Source organism: Dromiciops gliroides, chromosome 4 (assembly GCF_019393635.1).
Source record: "Dromiciops gliroides isolate mDroGli1 chromosome 4, mDroGli1.pri, whole genome shotgun sequence".
Taxonomy (NCBI): domain Eukaryota; kingdom Metazoa; phylum Chordata; class Mammalia; order Microbiotheria; family Microbiotheriidae; genus Dromiciops; species Dromiciops gliroides.
In genome coordinates this window covers 453145941-453167619 of record NC_057864.1, presented here as the reverse complement: position 1 = coordinate 453167619, position 21679 = coordinate 453145941, and the positions used below count along the sequence as shown (strand labels likewise).

Genomic DNA, 21679 nt, shown 5'->3' with positions numbered 1-21679 from the left:
GTTTAATGTGATTGTACATATATAACCTATATCAGATTGCTTGCTGTCTTGGGTAGGGGGGAGGGAGAAAAATTTGAAACTAGAAATCTTATAGAAACAAATGTTGAAAATTATCTCTATATTTAACTGGAAAATTATAAAAGACTCTTATGGAAAAAAATAAAATATGCAAGGTGCTACACTACCTATGTTAGGTAGCTCTGTACTCCTTAACACTTTTAACAAAGATTTTAATAAAGGTACACAGATGGAAAGCTTCATTCCTTTATTACCAATTACCTATTGGATATTGCAGGCCAGGTGTCCTGGACACATCTGAAATGAGGCTCCCCCAAGAAGGTGATCAATGGAATCTCTGCATCTGCTGCCCTGCCTGATGGAGTTGGTCTCAACTCCACAAACAAGATGCCCCTCTCAGGATAAGCCCATCACTTCTACATCTCACCGTCATGCTGCTAACTCAAGCCTTATTGACTCTACCCTCCCTCTGCCTCTTCTCTCCTTTGAGTAAAGGGCTTGGAATACTGAATTCCTCCCAATGCCTTCCTTTAGAGAGGGCAGAAAATCCCCACTCTGCACCTGTTGCTCTGCCTGGTCTCAACTCACCAGAACAAGATGCCCCTGGTCCGCCCCCTACACACACACACACACACACACACACACACACACACACACACACACACACACATCCTTTCCTACCTCCTTTTGTGTATTGTTCCCCCCTCCCCATTAGGTTTCTTTTCCCCCCAGGGCAATGGGGGTTAAGTGACTTGCCCAGGGTCACACAGCTAGTGTCAAGTGTCTGAGACCGGATTTGAACTCAGGTCCTCCTGAATCCAGGGCCAGTGCTTTATCCACTGGGTCACCTAGCTGCGCCCCCCTCCCCATTAGGTTTTAAGCTCTCTGAGGGCAGAGACTGTCTTTCTTTTTATTAATTGTATCTCCAGTGCCTAGAACAGCCCCTGGCACATAGTAGGTGCTTAATAAATGTTTATCAGATTGTATTCTAGACTCTAAAAGTCTATTAATATAACCAAAAATCAAGGTTTGTTTGGTTGGGGTGTTTTTTGGACAACATCACACTGCTGACTCAATGTACTTATAGTCAACTAAGCTTAAGGTCTCTTCCACATGAAATGCCATCTAGTGATGTTTCCATCCATTCTTTTCCCATACAGTTGATGCCAATTATTCTAACCTATTGAGACTGACCTAAAATCCCATTCTGTCATGCAAAGTATTATGCAATAAATTCACTCATTCCACAATATTTATTAATATCTGAGGTGTGCAGATGTGCAAAGCACTATCTTAGTTGATGGAGACCTAAAATTTAGCTAAGACAAAGTTCTTGCCCTCTGAGCTTAGAGCCTAGTATTAGCTATCCTTTTCAGCTTTGTCAATTCCCATTGTATTAAACAGGCTGTCAACCAGTCAAAAAACTGTGATTATGATCTACCACCTGGAAAGGAAAAGAAAGTCAAAGCCAGGCAAAAAAGCCAGTATACCTACCTGATGGAAGAAGTAGGTAACTGCAAGGTCGTTGTCATTGAGAAGAACCTCTTCTTCTGTAGTAAAGAGCCATTTTCGGATAGTCAGGCAGGTGCCTGGCACAGCTGACGTGTAGTTCTGGACATAGAGTTTGTGGGGGAATTCATTGGGAGCCAGCTTACGTACTACAAGTTAGAGAAAAGAAACAAAGTTTACAGAACCAGGGGATAAAGATACGAATATTCCTGATTCAGACTGCACAGACCAAAGCAGGAATGGCAAACTATGACCCAAATGAGATTAGGACACCAGCTCAGATCCATCAAGAGGCACTTCAGGAGCATCAATCGGTGTTTCCTTGACAAATCTGTTTCTCCCACTCTTTCTCATCTCTTCACAGACTGACTGGCATTCCATTCTCTGTCACCTGAGCAATAGGACCTACAGTTAACATGCTAATAGCAATAACTGCCTCCAAGTCCTCTCTAGTTAAAATCTCTGGACGATTCTTTGATAAGGTACATCCAGCTGATGTCTATAGAACATATCTAAAGAAAGTCTCTCCCTCATATAGCTGAGGCATTTTCAGACTCTTGGATTTCAATTTTCAACAAATTATTTTCATTATTGATGCGTGAGAAGTTCTTTCACCAATATGGATCCCAAAAGGCACCCTTCAAAATTACCTATCTTCTGAGGAATGCTACTTCCCATGCCTAATAGTATATAAGTAGGAACTACAAAAACCACTTTTAATTTCTATAGGGCCTTTCTAAAGAACAGCCCAGAAAACTTCCTCCTCTTGATTCGCCTTCTTCAAAAGATGAAGAACGACAAAATACAAAACTGAAATCTGAAGAGAAGAAAAAGTAATTTTCCTATAGGACAGAGATAAGGTTGGGATCAGAATCCAAGGATACTGGTGCCCACTTTGGGAGTCTTTTTTCCTTTTTAATTCATTCAATTTATTTTATTTTCGGTTCCAAATTCTTTCTTTTCTTCTTCCCCCCCCCCTCACATTGAGAAATCCATTACAAATATGTACAGCCATGCAAAACAAATTCCCATATTAGCCATGTCAAAAAAAAAAATGAAGAAAAAGAGCCTTTAATCTGCACTTGGTGTCCATCAGTTCTGTGTCTGGAGGAATCATGAGTCCTCTGGAACTGTGGTTGGACATTGTATTCATCAGAGTTACTAAGTTTTGAAAACATAATTATCTTTACAATATTATTGTGATTGTATAAACTATTCTCCTGGTTCTTACTGAACTTTGCATCTGTTCATACAAGTCTTCCCAAGTTTCTCTGAACCCATCTCCTTCATTATTTATTACAGCAAAATAGTATTTCACCATATTCATTTACCATAACCTGTTCAGCCATTCCCCAATTCATGGGCATTCCTTCAGTTTCCAAATCTCTGCCACCAAAAAGAGCTGCTCTAAGTATTTCTTGTATATATGGGTCCTTTACCTATTTCTCTGATCTCTTTGAGACCTCTTCCTGCCCTGGCACCCTGCCTCAGTCCTCTTTCAATCCCTGGCTCTGGAATGCTCCCCGCTGTTGCCAATGAAGCCATGGCCGCCATGCCTTCCTGGCCAGACTCCATCCCCAGTGGTCATGGACCCTTTTGTCCACCTCCAAGGCTGCACTAGGCTAGAATATTGACTCTCTCAATCAGAATTCAGTCTGGTACATTTTCTAGATATCTGTCAAACAGGTATGTTCAGAGAGCTAAGCTAAAATGCTTCATCTCATGCCACCCCTTGGGAGTCTTTCACCTAATGATCCTGCCTTCCTTTCTAACAGCTCAAATAACTAATCCATGAGGTATCAAGTTCCTTGTAATCTTAGTCACATGGGTCTCTATAAGAAGTTCAATAGGTCAAACCGACCTAGGAACAGAAAGAGAACAAAATATCAAGCAGAAAATAAACTGATTCCCTCAAGTTCTGAGAGCAGACCACAAGCCTATTTAACTGAAGTATGAAGGCTCCAACCAACACTGTCCATGTTCTCCCTAGCCTCATTCCTGAAACTTCAGTGCTGATGTAGAACAGATCACACTTAGTAAGAGCTCAATGTCATGTACGAGGGAGTCCTCTGACTTCCTTTCTAATGAGTTACTGGGAACCCCACCCCCACCAACAGCCCATTCAGAGTTTCTTAGGAGGGAGCTTAGCAATATGAACACATATAATAAATCAAGAAAGTTTAAGTCAACTGTCCACTTAACTGCTGAAAACAAAAAGTCTCTCCCCGCCCCCCCAGTTAAACTTTGTGGGAAAAGCATTTAGAGTCATAATTAAAATTTTAATTTAATCTAAAAAGTCTCCTCCTTCTTCTCAGGACCATTCCCTGAGAGAACAAAGATTTAAAATTTTAGTTTTAGGGGAAAAAAAAGGTAGACACAATCTCCAAAACTGTGCCTAACCCATTCAGCAATAGCAGACAAAATGGCACTGTGCCAGGGAGAAATCAGGCATCTGCTCTGAGACACTACAGAATCATGTGTATTTTAAAAGTGACCAAGGGGCAGCTAGGTGGCACAGTGGATAAAGCGCTGGCCCTGGATTCAGGAGGACCTGAGTTCAAATCCAGCCTCAGACACTTGACACTTACTAGCTGTGTGACCCTGGGCAAGTCACTTAACCCCAACTGCCCTGCAAAAACAAAAAACAAACAAACAAACAAAAAAAAGTGACTGAACACCTCTGGAGCTATGGCTAAATGACTAGGCCTCAGAGGTCTGCCTGTTCTGCCTGACAAAGGGGATCCCAAACGATGGGACATCCTTTACTTTGTTGTTTTTTCCCTGAACCTGACAATTTACTGAAAGTTTTGAATTCCAAAGTAGAATCCTTCAAACCAGTAGCTGGTACTTACCAAAGGAGTGATTAATCACCTCAAACAAGGCAAAGTAATTCACGGTCGTGCTGTCCATGCCAACCTTTGCTGCAATAGCCTAAAGCAAAAGTGAAAGGATGGATCAACAGGAGGGAAACTCAACCTGGCAAGGCTTGGGGTGGAAGTGGGGGTAGGGAGAACCCCCTGGCCAAGACAAAAATTCACAGCTAGAAAAAAGTGCTCAACACTGAGGTCACACAGTTAAGCTTTCTTTGTGTGAACACAAGCACAGATTTTTAGCCATTCAACACAAACTGCCTTTTGGCCATTGTGACTGTGCTACTCAAACTGCTTTCTTGGTCTTCCAGGTGTCCCAGAGTCCCTCAGCTCCCTCCTCCCCAAGTGGCCTGGACAAAGTTACCGGACAGGTACGTTCCTCAGAAACCATTACCAAGCACCCTTGTGAAAACTGGGAGACGCTAGGGGCAGGCCTCCTCCTCAGTCAACCTGGATCTGAGCGGGCGGCTACATAGGAGGATGCTGCCCATAACGGCCTCCCCAGTTGAATAACAGCCACATACACTGCCTCCTTCCCCACTCACCTGAGCATTCATTCACACTGTTCACATTTAATTCCAGATTCATAACAACACTTAACTGGCACACTGTACACATCCAGGACTTGAGCACAAATGGCAGGGGCGCCACAGTGCACAAAGTGATGGGCCTGGAGTCAGGAAGACCTGAGTTTAAACTGAGCTTCAGACTCTTACTAGCTGTGTGGCACTGAGCAAGTCACTTCGTCTCTGTCTCATTTTTCTCAACTGTAAAAGGGGGATAGTAACAGCACCTCCCTTCAAGGGTTGTTGTGAGGAGCCTATCAGATACTGGAGCTGGAACAGAGGAGGCACTTTATTTGTGTGGGGTTTTTTGTTTGTTTTTGTGGGGCAATGAGGGTTAAGTGACTTGCCCAGGGCCACACAGCTAGTAAGTGTCAAGTATCTGAGGCTGGATTTGAACTCAGGTCCTCCTGAATCCAGGGCTGGTGCTTTGTCCACTGAGCCACCTGGCTCCCTGGAGGCACTTTATAAATGTATATTCCCTCCCCGTCCTTCCCAAGGCTGGCTCCAAGCTGGGGGTCTTAGAAAATGAGCCCTTGCAGGAGAAACAGCTGAGGGAAATAAAAGACAGTTTGTACAACTGCACGTTTGCTGCCGTCCCTTGTCTATGGTGTGGGCCTCCAGACAGTGTCAGAGGTAATGCCCCTGCCACTAACGGGACACTCACAGGTACTCTTGCACTGATCTCGCTAACACAGTGTGAGCTCCGTTTACCTGATACACCTGGTCCGTGGTGCTGTTCTTTTTAACTCGGACCGTCACTGTGGTGGCATCTGGCAAAGCCACTCTCAGTTCGACATCAGACACGCCATTGTAGTTCTGGGAGGAAACGAGAATGTGTGGTAGCACGTAACTCATATCGCTCTCTTAACCTGGAGCACATAAGCTCAACAATAACCTGAACACGTGAGAGATAGTAAATCCCCATCCTAAACAGAAATAAGGGAAGTTGTAAAGAGAGGAAACGAAGGCATGCTAACAATCAATAACCTGACAAGTCATGAAGAAGCCCCCTGAAAACTACAGCAAGATTCAATCTAAAAGGTCCTTGGAAAACGGGACCCGGACAAGCTCAGTGTCTCTGCTTCCCTCCTAAAGACACCAGTAAGCCCATTCTAGGACTCTGTGGGGTTTTCTGTTTCCTTTTTCCAACCAGTTCAGAACCCAATACTAAAAGAAGAAAACCTCCAGAGGAAGTTGCTTCAACAAATACTGTTAAAATGCCCGGGTAAGCTAGACTTGATGAAGAGCTACCCATATGACCCTGCCTGGCCACTGAAATGAAAAGGTGGTCCTTTTGAGGGACTAAAAACTGACATCTGTACATCGCCAAATGCTGTACGATTCCCAAAATGCTTTGTACATAGTATCCCATTTAAGCCTCACAACAATCCTATGAGGCAGAAGGGTACTACAAATATTTTTGTCTTGATTTGAAGGAACTAAGGAGACTAGGTGACTTCAGAGATATGGTTAATAATGTCAAAAGCAGGTTTTGAAGCCAGGTCATTCCAACTCCAAGCTGAATACTCTACCTACTATTCCACACTGCCTAAAAAAGGGGAATGAACACTCAGAGATCTGAGTCCTTATATCCATTTGTTCTGACAAACTGTGCTACCTTACCCTTTTAAATTCAAAAGAGACCTTTCTCTACTATAGCTTTAAATGATAATCAAGAAATTATTCTACAACTCTGTCCTTTTAGGTTCTTGTTTGTCTATTTGGTTTTTGGAGAAAAAAAAAAGAGTTCCTCGGTGCTTTTTGTAGCACAAATTAATATCCCTAGGCTTGGCCAGTAAGACTCATTAACTATTAACTCCTTATTTGTCTACTAACATAGTGCTAGAGGTAGATTAGACAGAATCCACACTGTTTCACTCTTCCCCCAAAGGAGAAATGTCAGGAAGATGATACATAACTAATGGGAGGGACAGGAATACAGGATACAGGAGAGGGGAGGAGGTGGGAGGAAGCAGTGAGTAAGATGGAAGATCACTGAGAGCTGGAAAAAGACAGTAAAGAGTAGGCAGGAAATCCAAGTCTCTTCCCAAAGTGCTTAGAGGATTCAACAGGATAACTTCTTCTCTTGGCCTCTTCCCCTAACAAAAGCAATGAGGCTGTCAGCACCCCAGCTCTAGGAGTAGGCCAGACCTTCCTATAAAATACTTGGAACAGCAAGGAGAATATGCTAAGGCCCACAAGCACATAATTAGGATATCAGTCCTTTGGAGGAAAAGGAGAAGCCCAACCCTGACTGGCCAACTAGGATCTCCCAGCCCAAAGATGCCAAATGGACCAGTAAAGTGATCAGGCAATCCTTGGAAGATGATCGTTCACAAGGCTGCAGATAAATACAAGAGGATCACATGGCTGCCACAGTGGACATCTGGACTTGAGCAGAGGAAATGACCTGATTTACTTGCACTGTGATCCCTTTGCAGGATCCACCCACTGAGACCTTGAACCCAGGCAGTGATGCCCCTTACCCCTTCCTCTCAATGTGATTAGCATTATCAACAAGGGCTGTCCCAAATCACTATAAAAGGAAAAGGAGGTGGGGCAGGAGGTAGGTTAAGGAACCCAGAGAACTTAGAATAAAAAGTAAGAAGGTGTCATTTGGGGTGAAGCTAGTGACATTAATAACAGCTCACTATGTTCATTAATTTGGGATTTCAAAATACAAATGGTAAACGCCTTCCAAACATGCATATCGACTTCAGTGAAATAGTAACTCCCATTTGAAAAATAAAATTTATATAGACAGTAGAAGAAAAAAACACTAGAGTTTTCTGATAAGGTACGGAAAATATCAGGAAAAGAGCCAGGCAGCAGGTCTGCTTAAATACAGAGATGCATGCATGCATACAGAATCAATGCTAATACATAAAGTACTAGTCAGCGAGGTGAAGAGGACAGTCTAAAACAAGGCCCTAAATGGTGATACAGACAGAGAGAGGGGCAGCTAGGTGGTACAGTGGATAGAGCACCGGCCCTGGAGTCAGGAGGACCTGAGTTCAAATCTGGCCTCAGACACTTGACACTTATTAGCTGTGTGACCCTGGGCAAGTCACTTAACCCCAATTGGCTCACCAAAAAGAAAAAAAGAAAAAAAAAAGATACAGACAGAGAGGCCTGTGTGGTCTACAGCTATTAAGAAAGGCTTCATGAGTATGGAACTTGGGGTAAGCCTTGAAGAACAAGCAGGAGATTGATGGAAAGGAAGGAAGCGCCTGGAACAGTCTGGGGCATTTTCATAGCAATTACTGTAATCCAAAACCATTATTGTGAATTTTTCTTTAAAGAGCAGATAGTCACTATGGAGGTTGTCAACCTACCTCATCTGACTCCGAGAGGAACTCTTGCATGATGTCACTCTCACCAATGACTCGTATCGAACACACTATGGAACACAAAGACAGACCTTGGCATGAGGCCCTAAATTTGAAGGGTAAAGAAACCACGAAGGCACTTTGGTTGAGTTATGAGGCAGCTCTGGTGGGTGAGGCTGAGAGGCGGGAGCTCCACCTTGGGCACACTGCAGTTAGAGGGATAGATGTGGGACTGCCAGTAAGCATAACACTGGCCCATCTATCTGGCTTGGAACAGCTCTAAACAGAGAGAAACTGAAATGAGCCGAATCTAACTTTCCTGTCCTTTGCTAGCTATTAGTAGCTAAAACAAGACAGTTCAGAGAATGGGAAAAACTAATCCAAGACAAAATTGAAAAAAAGGAGTAGTGGCATTCCATTTCAGCCACAGACAGGCTGCAGTCAGAGAACCACAGGCATTTAAAGCTGCTTTTGCACAAGCATGTTGGTCAATTAAGTGTGTTGTTGAACACATCCTTTCACCTGACTTTTTCTTCAAATTGGAAGGAAAATCGCTCCTTGATCTAAAGAAGGTAATTTCCTGACTCAGTCTCATGTGGCTGGTAAATTACCCTGATGATTTTATTCCTATTCGATTAGGAAACTGAATTTGTGAGGCTTTTCTATCAATTATAAGGCAGCTCTACACCTCATTTTAACCCTTTCACGTTTCCCAAGAGCCCAGTTTAGAGGCTATTCCATTATAGAAAAATGATAATGGTGACAGAAGAAATTCACCACCTTCTACAAAGATTTTTTCTTCTAGCACAACAATTCACTCTAGAAGTAAAAAAGAGAAACCCAAAAGAAAAAATCCCAACTAGGTCAGTTCTTGTACAAGGATAAAAAACTACCATTTATTAAATAAGACTATTATTCTAACAATTCTTTAACTAAAGCTTCAAAAGAAAATCTAGTACCTAGCTAGCAAACTCTGCAATCCTATCTATCAAAGCTGGGGGGGGGCTGTAGCTGAAATTGCATACTGGGACACCAGGACATGGGACTGGGACACCAGGACATGGCAGAAGTGGGGAGTAAAGGGAGGGATATGATTAAAAAAAAAAAAAGGCAAAGAATTGCTTCATAGGGAATGTTGGCTGAGGGCAGCAAGGGACCAAGTGTCTTCAAGATAACCATTTAATCATTTTTCCCTTGTAAAATCAAACTGTATCTGACTTCATACATACGTGTGTGTTTGTTGGCAAATGATATAACAATGGTCCTTCATGCATTTGTGTGTTGTTGCTAAGTATCTGGCAAGCTAATAAAAGTACACCATTAATCACAACACTGAGCATGCATTTCAACCGTACTTCAAAGCTCCCGTCATTCAATCCAGTTTAGAAATGGGCTACAGCATATATAACCTATATCAAATTGCTTACTGTTTTAGAAAGAGGGGAGGGAAGGAGAAAAATTTGGAACTCAGCATTTTGTAAAAACGCATGCTAAAAATTGTCTTCACATATATTTGGAGAAACCCCAAATACTATTTAAAAAGAAGAAAGTGCTACAGGCTCACTTTCAGTGGAGATCACTGCCAACAGACTAGGGAGCTAGTTATGGAAAGCTCAGTTGAGGCACACTGGAGCACCAAGGGGACTCCAAGCGACCTGGAAGCTCCAGACATTTGTCCTGAGGACCAACTAACTTACCTTTTTCCAGGTACTCCTCCAACCCACGACGTCGAGCATCCAATTGCTGTTCTGATAATGAGAACGGCCACTTCCCCGGCAGGCGAGGAAAAGTGAAATTGGCAAACTCTCGTTTAAGGTTCTGGTGCAGGATTGCAAATTCCCGGTACCGCTTAGAGCACAGCTGCCTTCCTGCCATGTAAACATTGTACACCTGGTGAGAGAGGAAAGCAAAGCAAAATGCATTGATTATAAAAGCAATAAAACCAGTCATGTCAGAAGTGGATTGGTCTTGGCCACACCCAGCCTACCCAACGCTAGTCACTAACAGGGCTTTCTATATGAAGGGTAGGCCTTTCAATTCCTGTACAATGTGGAATCGGTCTCAATTACTACACTAAAACCTGTGTCAGTGGTCTTTTCTCGGTCCTCATTTTCCAACCTTTGACACTGCTTGACCTTTTTGTTTTATTCTTTTTCATCTCTTGATTTCACAGAATCTTAGGGGGTTAGATCAGAACCTTCCTCAAAGACCATCAATTCCAACTTTTCTCATGCATTTCATCCCTGTACTTTCTCATGGTTCTCCTCCTAGCTTACAATCCCTTCCTTCTCCTCCTATTCCCTTAATTAATGTGGACGGCCCACAAGAGTCTACCTTGCATCTGTGTTCTCCCTCTCGTCCCTTCATCGCCTTCACTTCATGCTTTCAATGATCACCCCTATGCATGTGACCTTCAAAATCTGCATTCCCAAGTTTTCGTCTCCCATGAAAGCCAGACTCCCACATTTCCAACTGGATGCTGGACATCTCCATAAGAACGTGTGTCATGTTGGCAGCTCAAACTCAACACATCAAGGTGAATTCATCACGTCCCTACCTATATTTGCTCCTCTGACCTTCTCTTTAGACTCTGCTGATGAGATCACTACTCTCCAGATGACCCATGTTTGAAACTCTGGAATCCTCTGACTCTTCCTTCTCCTTCATTCCTCACACCCAGATGCCAAGTTCTATCAATTCCAATCTTGCAATCTTTCACACCCCCTTCTCCTTTCCACTCTAGGGGCCATCTCCTTAATTCAGACCCTCATCATCTCTGGTCCAGACAATTACTAAGGTCTCTTAACTGGTTTTCCTGCCCCCAGTGTTCCCCATTCACCCTTCATTCTTCTACCAAAGGAATCTCCCTAAGACCCAGGTCCTATCAAGTCACATACCTGGCTCATAAGCCTTCAGTAGCTGCCCAAGAAAACACGCAAATGCTTTAAGGCATATTATGGCTGTCTAGAATCCAGTTCTGCTCTATTCTCCCAGACATATTTCACACCATCCCCTACAAATACTAGCCAATCTCTAATTTAGTCTTCCCTCTTCCAGTGCTCTACATTTGCAAAGGCCACTGATTCCTTGCATTTGGAATGGACTTCCCGACACTCCTCTACCTGTTGAAATACTCTTTCCCTCAAGCTTAAGTGCCAACTCCAGAACTTCACTGTTCTCCCCCAGGTAGAAGTGATCATTTCTTCTCTCCAACGATTCATCCGTCTTGAACTCTCTTAAACAATAATAATAGTTGGTATTTATATGGCACTTTAAGGTTTACAAAGCATTTACAAATGCTATCTCACTTAATCTGCAAAACACCCCTGAGGTAGGTACTATTATTATCACCATTTTACAGATGAGGAAACTGAGGCAAACAGGGTGAAGTGATTTGCCCAGGGACACATAGCTAGTAAGTGTCTGAGGCTGGATTTGAACTCAAGCTTTCCTGATACCATGTCCAGTGCTCTATCCACTGTGTCACCTGATTGCCTCACCTGTAAGATAATTATCTTTCTGTATATAATTTTTATCCCTTCACTAGACTGTAAGCAATCTGAAGGCAGGGGTTACACCACTTCTTCTCTTTGTGTTTCCAAGGCCTAGTATAGTGACCTGCATATAGGTACTTAACAAATGTTTATTCTGCTGAATTATAATACTACATCACAGATTGTTTTTTAATCTGGTTTGGAGGTGGTCGTTTTTGAGGCTGTGTCTATCTCATCTAGGCTAGAAGAGCAGCAGCCACTTATAGGCCCAATCCCATTAGTGACTGGCGTGGAAGTTTGGATCTTCTCCTTTTCTGGACTAAGTCAGTCCATCCCTCCTTAGGCAGCCCAGCTCCCAGGGGTGCCAGACTTAGTCCAACACCTGATTAGCCTGGAACACTACAACTCAGAACTCCCAAGCTCAAGTAATCCACAAGCCTCCATCTCCCTAGGAGCAAAGATCCAGCATGCGGGATTTTTTTTAAAGCAAACATATCAGAATGTATACAACCAAATGAGTCTTATGTCCTAGCATGCTACACCGTTATTCTAATCATTACAGTTCTAATGATACCATGACTTTTTTTTTGGGTGGGGCAATGAGAGTTAAATGACTTGCCCAGGGTCACACAGCTAGTAAGTGTCAATTGTCTGCGGCTGGATTTGAATTCAGGTTCTCCCGAATCCAAGGCTGGTGCTTTATCCACTGTGCCACCTAGCTGCCCCGATACCATGACATTTTAAGCTCCTTTTCTGAGACTGCCAATTGAGTTGTACTTTGAACATCTTAAACAAGAGCAAATATTCCCTCTTTGGAGGTAAACCTGTTTTTTACAGTCAAGCCAGGTAAATAAAGGCAGCAAGCTGGATAATTCTGTTCTAAGTAGACTATAAGTTCCTTGAGTGCAGGGAATGTTTTGTTTTTTCTCAGTATCCCAGCACTGAGCACAGTGCCTGCCAAACAGCAGTTACTCAATAAATGCTTGAATTGAAATGACATGATAAGAATTATTTTCTCATGTGGTTTATAAAATGGCTCTTGAGGCAACTCAAAAAGTTAAAAAAGTTTTGAGTAATGGCAACACGGTTAAGTATATCACCTCCCAAAATGACTTACTTTGAAAGACACAGCTCATTTGGGCATTAAAGTTCTGGTATGCTCCTTGAAAAACCAGATTCATTACTTGATAGTCACACTTCATGTAATAAGCAAAGACTTGGTTATAGTCTTGAGGTAGTTTTATCATCAGAACTGAGAGATCACTTAGGAATATCTAGTTCTACAACCTAATTCAATTACCTAGGCAAATCTTGAAAATCTCAAAAAAGTATACAAACTCCCTTGGAGAAGACTATTCCAGAATTCTACAATTCCAACTTTTAACTAAACTATAAACCATGCCAATGCAGGCAGGGTTTGTAGCTAATTTTGTCTGATCATCAAATCCTTATGTGCTTAGTCAAATGTCACTGTTCCACACGTGTATTAATAGATGATAAAGATGGTTAAGTTATTGATATTCAAGAAGGCTTAAATCCTAAAAGTCCTCCATTCCCCAAGAGACATATTTTGATCAAATTCAAAAAGCAAAGCAAGCCTCCATACAGGCTTTGTCTGAGGGCTCAAACTCACGTAATCAAGAATCCTAACAACAGACTTTCAGATAAGCATGCTTCTTAGTTTAATTAAGGATTACCAACCAAGTCACTGAAAAATGACATGATTTGTCCTCCACAAAGTAATGACTACAATCAGACAGAGCTGAGGGCCACATCTCAAACTCAATTCTCATATTAGCTTTTTTTCACAGCCAGTCCCCTAATACTACACATACATTTCCCAGGCTGACACACAGCAGAAGGCAACTTGAGTCACTTTCTGCATGAGGCTGGATTCCCCCAGCTACTAGGACTGTCCCCACCAAAGTTACTGACATAAGGGAAAGCTGGCTTCCCTTTTAAAATGTAAGATCTTGAAGGAAGAAAATCTGTTTCATTTTTGTCTGTATCCTCAGTACTAGCCTACTGCTCTGCACACAACAATCATTTAATAAATGCTCATTGACTCACATGGATAAGGGCCTCTGATTCCAAAACCTGTGCTCTCTCCATTTTCTTTCCTGTTTTTACTTATATCCAAAAAACCCAAAGATGCGAATTGAGGCCTGTTATCAAGTGAACCATTTTTTAAAAAAAGATCCTTTCATTTTTTCCCCTTTGTATCCACAAGTGCTTACTTAGCACTTTACACAACATACAATAGGTTATTGTTGTTCAGTCACACCCAATTCTACCAACTGAGGCAAATAGGAGTTAAGTGACTTGCCCAGGGTCACAGAGCTAGTCAGTGTCTAAGGCCATATTTGAACTCAGATCTTCTTTACTCCAGGCCTGGTGCTTGATCCACTATCAATCAATATTAAACGCTTACTGATTCATTCCTCAAGTCACATCTTTTTGTTTTTACTTCCAAAATTAAAATAAAGTCTATGACAGAAAAGTTAACAGCTCTATGTGAGCTCCACTTGCACCACTTTTATAGTATTGGATACTGTAGCAATTGTAACAAGACAGGAAAAAAAAATTAGAGAATTTAATATTAGAAACAAAGAGGTTAAAATAGCAAACCAACTGCTTCAACCAAAAAAAATTAATATAGGTGGTGAGTCTAACAAAATCAGAGGATAAGAGATTAGCCCACAAAATCATCTGCATCCTACTTAGTATCCTGCTTATAACAACAAAAGACACCACATATTTGAGAATTAACCTAACTAGAGATACAAAAGTCTTTGTATGGGCAATTTTTAAAACTACAATGACCAAAAAAGGGAAGACAAATAAATTTAATGTTTATGAATGGGTCAGATTAATAATGACAATATTTCCTAAATAAATTTATGTGACACCAATCAAAATGCCAAATGCCTTTTTTATAGCATTAAACTGAAACATGCTGAATGTATATGGGAAAACAAATGGAAAAGAAAATCATAAGGAAGAACTAAACAAAAAGCTAATGGAGTTGACCTTGCTTTCTCCAGACTTCAAAACATAATACCAAGGGATTATATTCAAAACTAGAAGTATCAAATAGCACATAACACTCCCTCATGCAACTTAACCAGGTGAAAATATAACTGGGAAATAGTTAACAAAATAAATTAAAATACAATAAGACATAGGCAATATTGTTATATGGTTCTCTACATCAATCTGTAGCCCACAGGGATCCTTATGTACAGTTGGGTAGCCCCTGTTTCTATCTGAATTTTTTTTTTTTTAGTGAGGCAATTGGGGTTAAGTGACTTGCCCAGGGTCACACAGCTAGTAAGTGTGTAAAGTGTCTGAGGCCGGATTTGAACTCCGGTACTCCTGACTCCAGGGCCGGTGTTCTATCCACTGCGCCACCTAGCTGCCCCTGTTTCGATCTGAATTTGACAACACTGATCAAAACTATTTTTTTCTGTGTCAAAAAAATATAGAGAAATGGGCAAATGGACCAGGAGAGATCAACCAAGCCACCAAACAAAGATATACAAAAGCTTTTGGAATCTTTTGTAATTAGTATAGATAATTCCCAGTAAGGAAAGTCTCTCAATCAATGCTGATGGGCAACTTCTATAATTTAAGAGTCTTAGATATTTGTGGGAAAAGGGCAGAGGGCAAGCATTTTTATTTTTTATAGGGAGGCAATTGGGGTTAAATGACTTGCCCAGTGTCACACAGCTAGTAAGTGTCAAGTGTCTGAGGCAGCATTTGAACTCAGGTACTCCTGAATCCAGGGCCGGTGCTCTATCTACTGCGCCACCTAGCTGCCCCTAGAGGGCAAGCATTTTGTAAGTACCTAGGTACTATGCACCAAGCACTATACTGCATGCTTTACAGATTTTATCTAATTTGATTCTCACAACAATCCCACAGGGGAGGTGGTATTATCCCCTTATAACAGTTGAGGAAACTGAGGCAGGCAGCGGCTGGGTGACTTAACCAGGGTCACCCTGCTGGTCAGTGTCTGCTTCAGGATTTGATCTCAAGTCTTCTGACTCCAGGTCCAGCGCTCTGTGCACCATGGTATCCCCTAGTGCCTCTAAGAAGTTACAGTACTCTTGCTCACAGCCAATGTATGGCAGAAGGAGGACCTGAATCCTTCCTGGTCTTCATGGCTAACGACTGACTTCCTATTCACTGCCTCATGCTGCTGCCTTTCTAAAAAAAGATTAGAGAAAGTAATGAATCCTTTCCCCAGCTTCTACTGAATCAATATACTTGAGAAAATTGTTTGGTAAATTGGTGGAGAATAGATTTAGACCTCCATCTTATACTACACACTCCCAGTGAATTGCAGCTGGATAACTGACAAACATATAAAACAGGAAATTACAAAAAAAAAAAAAAAGACGATGACCACAAAATAAAAGAATGTAGAGGAGAATAAGCTTTTTCAATTCAACAAACAGAATCATTAGGGAATAGATTGCTGACTTAATGAAAATAAAAAATTTCTGAACAACAAAAACAAAAAACCCCAATAAACTGGGGATATTTACATCAAATAAGACATATATATTTGATATATAAAACATACATATGAATATCTGTTTAAAAAGTCATAGTGATAAATTAGTAATGATGTATAAATCATCAAAGGATATAGACATATAATTTTCAAGAGAAACTATTAATAAATCAAAATATTAATATTTTATATTAATATTATACAAAATATTAATAATCAAAATGTGTAAATTCAAACAATGTTGTGGTACCACCTCACACACATGAAACTAGCAAAAAGAATTAAAAGCAATGCAATGACACTAATGGGGTTGTAGAGGTGTATTCATTCATTCACTGGTGAGATTGCAAATTTATTGGATCCTTTTGGAGAAAACCTGGGAGTATGCAATAATGGTTACAAAACAAAACATATGGGGCAGCTAGGTGGCGCAGTGGATAAAGCACCAGCCCTGGATTCAGGAGGACCTGAGTTCAAATGCGGCCTCAGACACTTGACACTTACTAGCTGTGTGACCATGGGCAAGTCATTTAACCCCCGTTGCCCACCAAAAAATAATAAAATAAAGGTATTCTTTAAAACTAAACATACCCCTTTACCCAATAAGTGTACTATTGGAAATGTAGCTTGATTGTGCTATCAAAAGCAGGAGCTATTTTTAAAAATTCATAGTAGCATTAATATGTGGATATTATATTATGTAATATATCCACATATGGATACTTCATGGAGAGAGAGGTCTTTTTTTCATGTAATGTTACCTATTTTATCTTTTGTAATTGCATTTGGTTAAGAATACATCTCCTTGGGAACTATCTTTACATGTAACGGAAAAAAAATACTTTATTAATTAAAAATTAAAAAAAAAAAGAATACAACTCCTTACTATGCCCAATTTATTTATTTTTTTAATGTTTTTGCTTTGTCAGATAGCATGATTACAACACTTGCTTTTTTGGATTCACTTGATGCAAAGGAAATTTTTTTCCTCCCTTCAGTTTTATTCTGTGCATGTTAGTATGTGTTCCCCTTGCTTCTAGTCTTTTACCATCCCAGTCTATCCTATACACTATTGCCAAAGTAACACTCCTTCAGCATAGATCTAACTATAGGTCTCCCCTACCCCAGTGGTTTCCCACTGACTCTAAGATAAAATACAAACTCTTCTGTTTAGCTTTTAAAGCCCTACACAACCAAGCCTCCACCTATTTTTCCCGTTTCATTGGCTATTACTCCCCTTTCCTCAGTCTATGCTCCAGACCAAACGGGTTCTCTGAATCTCACACACTCTGTCTCCTGTTTCCATGCCTCTGGCCTAGCCAACCTGCTTTCTGGCAATACACTTCCTTCTAACTTCATCTTCATGGAATCTTTCTCTTCCTTTAAGATGTAGCTCAGGCACCATCTTCAGCATGAAATCTTCCTGATCCCCCCCAATTACAATTACTCTCTCTCTATGGGCTGCTGATAAATGTTTAACAACATGCTCTCAGGGAGAAAAAAAAATGTACATAGGAGACACTTTCAAGTTTAACCTGCATTATTAATATTTTCTCCATTTTTTCATTTCATACTGTTTACTTTTTAAAAAAAAATATGCGATAAATACTGAACATTGTTTTCAATGCTACCCTGCTTTTCAGTGCTTCCTACTAAGTTTTCTTTTGTTCTCTGCTGTGCACTTTTTTCCTCCCTCCCTCCCCACCCTACCCTAGAGAAGACTATTAGATACAAATATGTACGTGTGTGTGTATGAATGTATGTATGTAAAAATATACTATACATACTTTTATTTCTCAGTTCTTTCTCTGGATGTGGATAGCATCTTCCTTCATAGGTACTTTGTAGTTGATTTAGGATTCTCAAAATAACAATCATTTAAAGTTGTAACAATACTGCTGCTAGTGTATACAACGTTCTCTTGGTTTCATGCAAGACTTTCCATATTTTTCCAAAATCAACCAGTCTCAGTTAATCTGTAGAACAATTTGGAACTATGCCCAAGAGGTTATAAGACTATGCATACTCTTTGACCTAGCAATACCACTTCTAGGTCTGTATCCAAAAAGAGATAAAAAGCATAAAAGAAAAGGACCTACCTATATGTACAAAAAAATATTTATAGTAGCTCTTTTCTAGTGATCATCTTACAATCTTACTGTTACTTTGTACATGGTACATTTAATTTTGTATCAGCTTGTGTATGTCTTTCCAGGTTTTTCTGAGAGCATCCTACTCATCATTTCTTATAGCACAATAGTATTTCATCACAACTGTAAGATGATCCGCTGTGAATGACTTGGCTATTCTCAGCAATGCAATGATCCAAGACTACTCAGAAGGACTTATGATGAAAAATGCTATCCATCACAGATACTGTCTGAATACAGATTGAAGCATATTTTTCTTGAGGGTTTTTTGGTATGTTTTCTTTCACAACATAACTAATATGGAAATGCTTTGCATGAGGAGGGAGGAAGGCAGAGAATTTGGAACACAAAGTTTTAAAAACGGGATGTTGAAAATTGTTTTTACATGTAATTGGGGAAAAATAAAATTCTAAATAGCAAGTAGTATTCCATCACAATCACATTCTACAACTCGTTTAGACATTCTCCAATTGATGAACATCCCTTCAATTTCCAGTTCTTTGCCACCACAGAGAGAACTACTATAAATACTTTAGAACATATAAGTTCTTTATCTTTTCCCCTAATCACCTTGGGAAACAGACCTAATAGTTGTACTGCTGGGTCAAAAGGGGTATACACAGTTTAATAACTCTGGACATAATTCTAGCTTGTTCTCCAAAATGGTTGGATCACTTCACAGTTCTATCAACAGTGAAATGGTGTCCTAATTTTTCCACGACCCCTGCAACATTTGTTGCTTTCCTCTTCTATCATTTTAGCCAACCTGACAGGTGTAAGATGGTATTTCAAAGCTGTTTTAACTTGCATTTCTCTAATCAATAGATTTAGAGCATTTTTTCATGACTATAAATTGGCTTGATTTCTTCATTAAAAAACTGCCTGTTGGGGCACCTAGGTGGCGCAGTGGATAGAGCACTGGCCCTGGATTCCAGAGGACCTGAGTTCAAATCCGGCCTCAGACACAACACTTACTGGCTGTGTGACCCTGGGCAAGTCACTTAACCCCAACTGCCTCACTAAAAAACAAAAACAAAACAAAAAAACCTCCCTGTTCATATCCTTTGGCCATTTATCAATTGGGGAATGATTCATATTCTTATAAATTTGACAATGTTCTTTATATATTTGAGATATGAGACCTTTATCCAAGAAACTATAAAATTTTTCTCCCAATTTTCTGTTTTCCTTCTAATCTTGGCTACATTGCTTTTATTTGGACAAAGCCTTTTCAAATTTAACATAATTGAAATTATCCATTTTACACTTCACAATGTTCTCTCTTTTTTTATTCATAAATTGTTCTCCTAGTCATAAGTCTGATAGGTGATATGTTCCAAGTTCTTCTAATTTTCTTACGATATCTCCCTTCATATTTAGGTTATATATCCATTTTGACCTTATCTTGGTAAATGGTATAAGATACTGATCTGTTCCCAATTTCTGCCAGACTGCTTTCTAGTTTTCCCACCAATTTTTACCAAATAATGAATTCTTATCCCCAAAGCTTACATCTTTATCAAACATAAGGTTACTATAACCATTTGCTGCTGTGTATTATATGTCTACTCTGTTCCACTAACCTACCTACCTATTTCTTAGCCAGTACAAGATGAGTTTTGATAATTATTGCCTTATAATATAGTTTAGGATCTGGTACTACTAAACTTCCTTCCTTTCCTTTTTTTTTTGGGGGGGGGGGTGAGACAATTGGGGTTAAGTGACTTGCCCAGGGTCACACAGCTAGTAAGTGTCAAGTTTCTGAGGCTGGATTTGAACTTAGGTCCTTCTGACTCCAGGGCTGGTGCTCTATCCACTGCACCACCTAGTTGCCCCTCCTTTACTTAAAAAAAAAAATTATTCCTTTAATATTCTTGACCTTTTGTTCTTCCAAATGTATTTTGTTATTTTTTTCTACTTTGGTAAATTTTTTCTTTTGCTAATTTAATTTGAATGTATTGAATAAATAAATCAGTCTAGGTAAAATTGTCATTTTTATCATATTGGCTCTGCCTAGCCATGAACAATTAATATTTTTCCAATTATTTAAATCAGACTTCATTTGTATAAAAAGTGTTTCACAATTATTCTCATGTAGTTCCTGAGTTTGTTTTGGTAGGTATGCTCTCAGGTATTTTATATTGTCTACAATTATTTTAAATGAGATATCTCTTCTTGCACAGTTTTGCTGGTGATACACAGAAATATGATTTGTGTGGGTTTATTTTATATCTTCCTACTTTGCTAAAATTATTGTTACCACTAAATTTTTAGTTGAATTTTTAGGATTTTCCAAGTAAGTCATCGTATTGTCTGCAAAAATAAATAGTTGCATTACCTCATTGCCCATTCTGATTCCTTCAGTTTTTTCTTCTTTTACTGCTATTACTAGCATTTCTAATACAATACTGAATAATATTGGTGACAATGGGCATCCTTGTTCCAATATTTTCTTAATCTAGACAATAAAAAAAAATAATAAATCAAGCCCTGATTTGAAGTTTGCCGATTTCCAAAGTATAGATGCTCACACTAAAAATTTTACAAATGACTCCATGGAACTGGCTCTAGCATACCTCTGCCTCCCAGCCAAACTAACCTATATTAAACTAGTTTGTATATATTCATACTTACTAATCTTATATTTATGCTTCATATTTTTTCTATGTACTTGTCTCTCCTAAATTCATTGTAAGTAGGGATTTTTTTCATCCTTTGTTACAGTAAGGATTTTTTAAAAATTGTTTTTAACATTTAAAAAAATGTTTTGAGTTCTAAATTCTTTTTACCTTCTACCTCTTCCACACTCATTGAGAAGGCAAGTAAATGATATCACTTACACATGTGAACCCACACAAAACGTATTTCCATATTAACTATATTGCAAAAAAGTAAATGAAAAGCAAGAAACATAAAGAAAGGGAAAATAGTCTGCTTTAATCTGCACTCAGAGTTCATTAGTTCTAGAACCTCTCTGGAAGCGCATAGCATTTTTCATCATAAGTCATTTGGAATTGTCATGGATTATTGTCTTGATCAGAGTAGCCAAGTCTTTCACAGTTGATTATCCTTAGAATAGTGTCGTTACTGTGCTCACCGTTCTTCTGGTTCTGCTCACTTTACTTTGCATTGGTTCATAAAAATCTTTCCAGGTTTTTCTGAAACCATTCTGCTCATCATTTCCCATAGTACAAGAGTATTCCAATAAACATATAAAACAACTT

General features: G+C 39.8%; 1 protein-coding gene across 2 annotated transcripts in view; it reads right to left on the bottom strand.

Annotated features, from left to right (window-relative positions):
• SNX27 (sorting nexin 27) overlaps nt 1-21679 on the bottom strand; it is a 71056-nt gene that overhangs the window by 14739 nt on the left and 34638 nt on the right. For both annotated transcript variants that reach the window (XM_044002334.1, XM_044002333.1), the window contains exons 3-7: nt 9990-10182; nt 8299-8363; nt 5675-5779; nt 4380-4458; nt 1513-1676 (exon numbers count right to left, since the gene is read on the bottom strand). In XM_044002334.1, coding sequence (XP_043858269.1) covers nt 1513-1676; nt 4380-4458; nt 5675-5779; nt 8299-8363; nt 9990-10182 — 606 coding nt within the window. The remainder of the gene's footprint in view (nt 1-1512; nt 1677-4379; nt 4459-5674; nt 5780-8298; nt 8364-9989; nt 10183-21679) is intronic.